Here is a 7,866-nt window from a genome sequence, read left to right on the forward strand (position 1 = left end):
TCGAGAGAAAGAAAAGCGTTTTATTGGAGACTTTACAATGCTAGAAAGTACAATAAAAGTGCTAGTTCGCTCTAGAAAAGTTGGTCCCAAAATGGTACTATGCCACAGCATCTATCAGCTTACATAAACACTTATAAAATCGCTATGAACTGGCCCCTGTATTATAAACGCTATTTCTTTTCACATTAATCTATGTAAAATCGAAGGATCAAAACGTTTCAAGAAAAAGCATTCAAAAGCAGAACCTACCGAAAATCCATTTTGGGCCAGATTTGGGGTCGAAAAATACGAAGATAGTTTAAACTTTCATTATTAATAATAATATGCGCTTGGAAAAATATTCAAATTTCATAGGAAACCGTCTTTTTTTTTTTTTCTTTTTCTTTTTATAACATCAGAATATTTTTTTAGACCTGTATAAAATTACTTTTAAGACCTCAGAGGACATTGTCTCCTTTAAAAATACATCTACCGCTGCCGAAACGTTTCACGAGTGACCCTGGCGGGTTTTGTTTGTTGGCTTCTAACAACCAGCGACATCGCACTTCTCCTGCGGCTACGACAGTCCCCCCATCAGCACTATTTCGAAGAGAAGGCACAGCTCGGAAGAAGCGCAGTGTTTTTGCAGGCCGAGGAAGCAGAAAGAGAGGCCGAAGGGGAGGAGGAGGCCGAGCTCGGCGGCGCACGGCGGCGCCTAGGCCCCGGCCCCGGGACCGCCACAGCCCCGGGCTGTGGAGTTCACCGAGAGCGCCGAGGCCGGCTTCGAACGGGGCAGAGAGTTGAGGGGTAGCCGGCCTGCTTGTCATCGCGCCCCCCCTCCCCAAAAGCACCGAGAAAACAAGCCCCAGGCCCCGAGGAACGAACGAACACACGGACGGACAGAGCGACAGACAGACAGACAGACAGACAGAGCGGGGAGCAGCCCGCCCGGGCTCCGCGCTTAGGCAGACGCGGAGCAGGGGGGGGCTTTTCCCCAGCGCCACGCTTCGGGCACAGAGAGAGAGGAGAGGGAGGAAGAGGAGGAGGAGGAGGAGGCACACGACAGCGCACGGAACGCGGCGGGAGCGGAGCGGGGCCGGGGCCGGGGCCGGCGCCGGGGCTCTCTGCGGCGGCGGCCGGTCGGAGCCTCCCTAGATGTCTATGCGGGAGTGCAGGGCGCTGTGTTTGCTGTCGTGCTCCCAGTAGGAACAGTGCATCATGGACAGCTCGGCGGGCTGGCGGGCGCAGGCGAACTGCAGGCCGGCCCCGTTGGCGGCCGGGGCGGCGGGCGGCGCGGGGCTGGCGGGGCTGAGCTGCTGCGGGTGGTGGGCGTGCGGGTGGTGGTGGTGGTGGTGGCCCATGCCGTTGTAGGAGTTCACCATGCCGGGCAGCGCCATGCTCTGCACCCGCGAGTAGGGGCTGTAGGAGGCCGGGCCCGAGAGTCCTTTCACATTGACGGGGCTGACGTTCCCACCAGACATCTGGCAGGAGGCGTAGGGCATGGGCGCGGGGGGCTGCGCCAGCGGCCACGAGTTGTTCATGAAGGTGGACTGCAGGTACTTGGGCGGGGAGAGGTAGCCGTAGCTGTCGGGGCTGAAGAGGGTCTTGCCGGGCTGGAAGTGGGTCGGGGGCGGCCGGAAAGGCCGCTTCATCCTCCGCCGCCGGCGGTAGTTGCCCTTCTCGAACATGTCCTCGCAGGCGGGGTCCAGCGTCCAGTAGTTGCCCTTGCGCTCGCCGCCGCCCTCCCGGGGCACCTTGATGAAGCACTCGTTGAGGCTGAGGTTGTGGCGGATGCTGTTCTGCCAGCCCTTCTTGTTCTTCTCGTAGAAAGGGAACTTGCTGATGATGTACTGGTAGATCCCGGACAGCGTGAGCCTCTTCTCCGCGCTCTCCCGGATGGCCATGGCGATCAGGGCCACGTAGGAGTAGGGGGGCTTCTGCGACGGGTCCGGCTTCTCGGGGCCCTTGTCGGCGCCCAGCTCCTCCTTGCCCCGCTCCGGTTCCTTGCTGCCGCCGCTGTCATGAGCCAGCAGCGCCACCGCGTCCTCCTCGGCGTCCGGGTAGCTGCTCATCATGGTGCCCCGCGCCCGCCGCCCGGGGCGCGCAGCGCTGCGCGGTGCCGAGCGCTGCCGGTGCGCGCTGCGCCGAGCCCGCTGCTGGCGGCCGTCCCGTGCGGGGCTCGCCGGGACCGGGGCCGGAGCCGGGGCCGGGGCCGGGGCCGGGATGGAGATCGGGAGGCGCCTCTCGCGGCGCCGCTGCTCCGTGCAGCGCGGCGGCGGCGGCGTCCCTGCCCCCGCGGGCTCCGCTCCCCTCTGCCGCGGCGGCCGGGCTCTTTTCTGATTTGTATGGGCCCGGCCGAGTTCCGCTTTCGTCAGGAGCCCGCTCCCCTATCGCCGCCGAGCCGCTGGGCACGGCCGAGTTCACTCCGCAGTCACGGCGCCGCGCTCAGCCCCGCGCACACGCGGCCCGACGTGGCCCCGCCGAGCGCTGCGGAGCGGAGCGCGGCGGAACCGCCCCGGCCCGGCCCGGCCCGGCCCTGCCTCGCCGCCGGGGGGGCCGGGGGCCGCCGAGCGAGCCCCGCCGCCGCCGCCCGCCCTCTGCCTCCCGGGGAGCCCGGCGGGGCCCGCGGGGGGGCCGCCGCGGGGGGGCGGCGGGGAGACGCGGCGCTCGCCCCTGCCCCTGCCCCTGCCGCGGGGCTGTCAGGGGCCAGCCGCACACGCCGCCGCCTTTATGCGTCCCGGCCGCGGGCCCCGCCGCCCGAGCGCGCCCGGGGAGCCCAGGGCGGCCGCTAGCGCTGCCCGCCGCCGGGCCCCGCCGCCCGTGTCGCGGGGGCGCCGCCCGGAGCCGCAGCGCACGGCCGGCACCCGCCGCGCTGCCGCCTGTCCGCGCATCGCCCCCCGCTGCCCTCCTCTGCCCGCGGGCAGCGCCCCCCGAGCCGCGGAGAGGCAGCGCGAAGCGGGCCGGGCACGAGCGGTGTCCCCTAACCACAAGTGGGTAACGGGGCGGCTCTGCCCGCCGTGGCAAAGCGGGCGGGCGGGCCCGAGGGTGCTGGACAAAGGGGCCGAGGTTCCTGCTGCCCCCCCGACGGGCACGGCCGGCGGCCGGGCCGAGCCCCGCAGAGCCTCGGGGCCCCGCTCTGCCCTGCCCCGGGGTCCGCCCGCAGCCCGGCCCCGTCTCCCCGCTCGGCCGAGAACACCCCGGGGAGCCCCTGGCACGGCCTCGGTGGCTGCGGCCGCCGGGTCCCGGCCCCCAGCCCCGCTTCTGGCTTTCAGGAGCGCGGATGGCAGCGCAGCGCTTTCCCCCGCCCCACCCGACTTAGCGTCCCGCATCGGTTTCTGTAACCGCAGCCAAGCCCGGAGGGACGGCAGCTCGCCAGCGCCGTGCCCGGTGCAGCCGGCGGCTCCCGACGGGGCGCGCAGGGGCTTTGTGCACCCCCCCGGCCCCGGGCCCCGCCGGGAGAGGCCGCTCGGGGCGAGGGCAGCCCACGGTGCCCGAGCCTATTTTACCGGAGCAGTGTGGGTGCCCTTCGCGGGCGCTGTTACAGTCTCGGTTAAAACACCTTTCCGCACCTTCGCCTGCGGCCGTGTAGGCTGATGGCTTGCCTCACGGCGGCCGAGAAACGTGGACCCAAAACAACGAACTCCGTGCGTGTGGCCGTGGCAGCGAGGCGCGCAGAGCCGGGACGGGCACACGAAGCCCCCTCGGCAACCCCGGGCAGAGCCCGAGCGGCCGGGACGAGGCCGGGACGAGGCCGGGACGAGGCCGCCCTCCTCGGCTCTCTGCCCGGCTCCCGGCGGCGAGCCCCGCGCAGGGCAGCCGGGGCCAGCTGTGCCGAGCCGTGCCGGGCCGCGCCGTGCCGGGCCCGCCGAGCTCCCCAGGGCCGGGCCGAGCTCCCCGCTGCCGGCCACCCAGGCTGCTCTCGGCGGCCTCCTCGCAGGCATTTCCGCGGCGAGAGCCGGGGCAGGTGCAACAGCACGGCCGCGTGTGTCATCACCTCCTCCAAGCGGCTCCGACCTCCCTCCGCGCTCCCAAACCGGGCGCGCAGCTCCTCTGCAGGGCCCGCTCGCTCACACAGGACATTTGACATCCAAGGGGCTTTTTTTTTTCCCCCTCTCTTTTATTTTTCTTTTTTTTTTCCCTTTCGGCAGCCCCACGGAGGGGCATGCCGGCTGAACGGGAGCTCGGCGCCAGCCGATGCCGTCGGCCCCCCCCGGGCCGCCCCGCTGCTCCCTGTCCCGGCTGGGGCCCCGCCGCAGCAGCGCCGCTGGAGCCCGGCCCGGAGTGGGTTTTGCTGCGGCTGAGCCGGGCGCTGGGGTCTCCCCGGCCCCCAGCAATGTGGCAGCGGGAGCACTGCAAGCAGCAGGAGGGGTGGGGGGCGGCGGGCGCTGGTCCGGTGATGGGGTGGGAAGGTCCCCGCGGGCTGCCCGCCGGTAACGGTGCCGGTAACGGAGCCGGGCTAACGGAGTGCAAGAGGCGGCGGCGGAGCTGCCCTCGGGGCGCGGGGAGGACGAGGGGGGGCGAGCGGCGGAGCGGAGCCACGGCGCCGGCGCCCGGTGCCCGCCCCGCTGCGGCGAGGGGCAGAGTCCAGCGGGGGTCCCTACGGGGCAGCGGGAACAGGGCTCCCGCTGCCTTCCCACGGGGGCCGAGCGGCCCCTTCCCGGTGCAGCACGGCGGGGACGGCGGTGGACAGAGCGCGGCTCAGCCCCGGCCGCGCACCGCCGCTAAGACGGCCCCCGAGGGGGGCTGCGCGCCGGGGCCTCGCCCTCCTCCTCCGGCACGGAGCCGGGCCGGGCCCCCCTCCCCGATCGGCCCCTCCGCTGTGCCCCCGGAGCCGGTGCCGAGTCCGGAGCGAAGCACGGGAGGCGGCGGGGAGCGCGGCGAGAGCCCCGCGGCCCGGCCACCCCTGCCCTGCCCCAGCCCCGCGGCGGGCAGCACGGCGGGGGCAGCGGGCACGGCCCGGGGAGAGCCCGGCAGCCCCTCCCCGCCTTTCTACTCACCCGGTGCGGGCAGCGGAGCCGATCGCTACCTGGAAAGTTTGAGGTTGGTTGGGTCGGAAACGTGGCAGACTTTGTGTCCCGAACGGTTTCTTTCTTTTCTTTTCTATTTTTTTTTTTTTTCCCTCCTGGAGAGCAAACGAGCCTCCGGCGGGGAACTCCCCCGAGCGGGTCCCGGGGCAGGGCCCCTCCTGCCGCCCGCTGGGCTCCGTTTCCGCGCAGCCCCGAGCCCCGGCCCCGAGCCCCGGCCCCTTTCGGCACCGCCGCGGCAGCAGGAGCGGGGCTCGGCCGGGCTCACCGGGCTCCCGTGGCGGGGGCACGGCCGCGGGTGGGCCCCAGCCCCGAGCCCCCGGACCGGCCGCTTCCTCGGCGCGGCTGCTGCCGGAGCATCCGGGAAAGGGGAGTTACCGTGACACCGTCGCAAGCATTTCTGCCTTCTTCCCTTTCCCTTTCCTTTTTTTTTTTTTTTTTTGCTTTTTGTTTTCCCCTTGTTCTTCTCCCAAAGCCTTTAAGATCGCTGACTCTTTATTCCCGCACCAACCTTGTGTAAAACAAGGGCACGGCGCCTCCGGGTCCCGCACCCGGCGCTGCGGAGCGCAGCGGGACGCGCAGGGGGACGCGCAGGGGGACGCGCCCCGCTCCGCCACCACCCGCTCGGCCCCGGCCTGCCGAGCCCCCGGCGGCGGCACCTGGCCCGGGGGCCGGCTCCCGGCCGGGGGACGCGGTTTGCTCGGCGGAGCCGCGGTGCCGGCCGCAGCTTTCGTTCGGAGCCCGGCGGCTGCCGCTGCCCTCGCTGCTCGCCCTCCCCGGCCGCTCCTCGGAGGCGGGTGGCGCCGGGACAAGGGGACATTCACCTGGACAGGGTCTTCTTCTGCATGAATGAGTCTCATTGTCAAACGCCCGAGCGCGTGTAGGTGCAGACACGTTCTGCAGCGCAGAATTGAGTTTCTCGTTTGTACGGCAAAGCTAAAAATTCGGGTAGCTTCGGGCTTGTTTTTACAAGCTCCCAGCCGTAGAAGGCTTTCTGTTTTTACAGGAAAAATTAGGCAGTCCATAGACCATGATGGCTGCACATCCATAATGTGAGCTTCATGAGGAACAGAATAACTTTATTATGATCCGGACTGTAATCACATTGAATAAAAGCCGATCTAACAGGGCCTGAGGGAAAAGTCACAAACGGGCTCAATTCTGCACTGCTTCCAACGGGAATTTTAGAAGGAAGGGTCTGAAGATCAGCAGAGTGGATTTTACCCTTCGGCTGACACCGCGGAGATACTTTGCACGGTCTCTTTCATTTCGAGCCTGTTCCTACTGCCTGCATATCAAAGAAATCTATCTCGTTAGAAAGGAGCCTTCAACCTTTCCCCCTTTGCGTTCCTCCTTTCCACCCCTTCTCTCCCCACTTTCCTTCCCTGCAGCATGAGCCGCAGCCCGCACTCCTGTGTGTTTGTTTATGCTCAGAGGACAGGCCCACAGGAAAACAAACGATATATTTCACTTTGTCATTTGGTAGTTTCTCCCTTTCATCTGAAAACACAGCCCGATCCAGGGAAGGTTCCTGAATTCACACAACCGGTTACATGATGAAATGCAAACAGTTTCTCGTGGTATTAAATGGCAGCCCGCAGCAGAGTTCAGGTTGGCTGTTATGGATTCACTAGTTACGGCTCTGCAGGATAATCCTGTGTTACTGCCATCCTGCCGTCAGTGGCCTACAGCAATGCTGCCGAATGCTGCAAATAAAAACAAACAAGCCAGCCTCCTCTTTTCAGACAAAGTAGAAATTATGTCTCTTTAGGAAGCTCGAAGCAAAGATCGTTTGTATCAGGCTGACAACTTCCAAAGCAAGCTGCTCTTTCTAGCACTTAGAAATCGATGCTTGTTTTTCTACAAAGCACGGGTGAAAAAAAAAAAAAAAGGAAAAGAATAATACAAGTCCACTTATGTCCAGATCACCCAGAAGTTGCAAATTAATAGTATTGTACAACAAAATTAAAGCCAAGTCAGCCTTCTCCCACTGTTACTACAGAGACACACTGTTTAACAGACCACTGCTTTTAGGCAATCAAAAATCTGCACGCTTGTTTAGACTGTTTCAAAAATTGCAGTGTTTGATAAAGATCAAACTAGGGAAAGTGGTACAAATTTCAGATTATTTGAAAAAGGAGGCTTCAGGGAAAAATCTTCCAAACAACCTAGGGACATCAAAGAGAATTTATGCCTCCCATTATTTCTCAGAGCACGCGGGTCCCCAGCTACAGCCGTGATTCCTCTCTGGACCCATGTAACCTACTCAAGCCCGTTTTCACCCCGAGCCTCGGACGTTACTGCTCTGAGGAAATGACATCTGAAATGTCATTCAGGTGGCAAGCTGAAGCTCCTAAATTCAGGAGGCAAAGCTCTGCAACATAACAACACGACTGCGCTGCTAGTTGCTGGGAGAGGAGCAGTCCCTCCCTCACCTGCTAAACCTATGCTGACAGAAGCCCTCTTAAACACACGGCCGTGCTGGCAGAGCTGTTTGCCTCTCGTGAGCCTGAGGCTGCAACAAGCAACAGGAGCTGGCAGCCTCAGCCACGTCCACGCCGGGAGGGTTTGCTGCTGCGGTACATGGGGCTAGGCGTTCTCAGGCTGGGGCTGGGGGGTTCCCGCTCCTACAGCAGACCTGGCCAGATGGGGACATGCTTTCTCATGCTTGCAGCTAGGCTAATTTTAGTATGAGAGAGTTGCTCACAATGACTCATTTGTGCTGCTGAATTCGGGCACCGTACCTGTGTGCCGAGAATTCGAGTTTTCTTTTTAGCAGCTCCTTGAGAACTTGGATGGCATGCTCAGAGCTCTCTGCCCTCTTTGTGCAGGCTCCTGCAGGGGAAGTGCTGCCCTGGGAGCA

The 7,866-nt window shown here is 64.6% G+C and overlaps 1 protein-coding gene across 1 annotated transcript; it reads right to left on the reverse strand.

Annotated features, from left to right (window-relative positions):
• Positions 1-2,526, reverse strand: FOXL2 (forkhead box L2). Its single transcript, XM_068691580.1, has one exon. It carries the CDS (start codon positions 2,052-2,054, stop codon positions 1,131-1,133), a length of 924 nt encoding a protein of 307 aa, XP_068547681.1. The 5' UTR covers positions 2,055-2,526; the 3' UTR covers positions 1-1,130.
• Between the last annotated feature and the right edge of the window lie 5,340 nt (positions 2,527-7,866).

The sequence above is a fragment of the Anas acuta genome, chromosome 9 (assembly GCF_963932015.1).
Source record: "Anas acuta chromosome 9, bAnaAcu1.1, whole genome shotgun sequence".
Lineage (NCBI taxonomy): Eukaryota > Metazoa > Chordata > Aves > Anseriformes > Anatidae > Anas > Anas acuta.

Coding starts and splice junctions, on each gene's coding strand:
- FOXL2 (XM_068691580.1), bottom strand. CDS start 2,054: ATGATGAGCAGCTACCCGGACGCCGAGGAGGACGCGGTGGCGCTGCTG.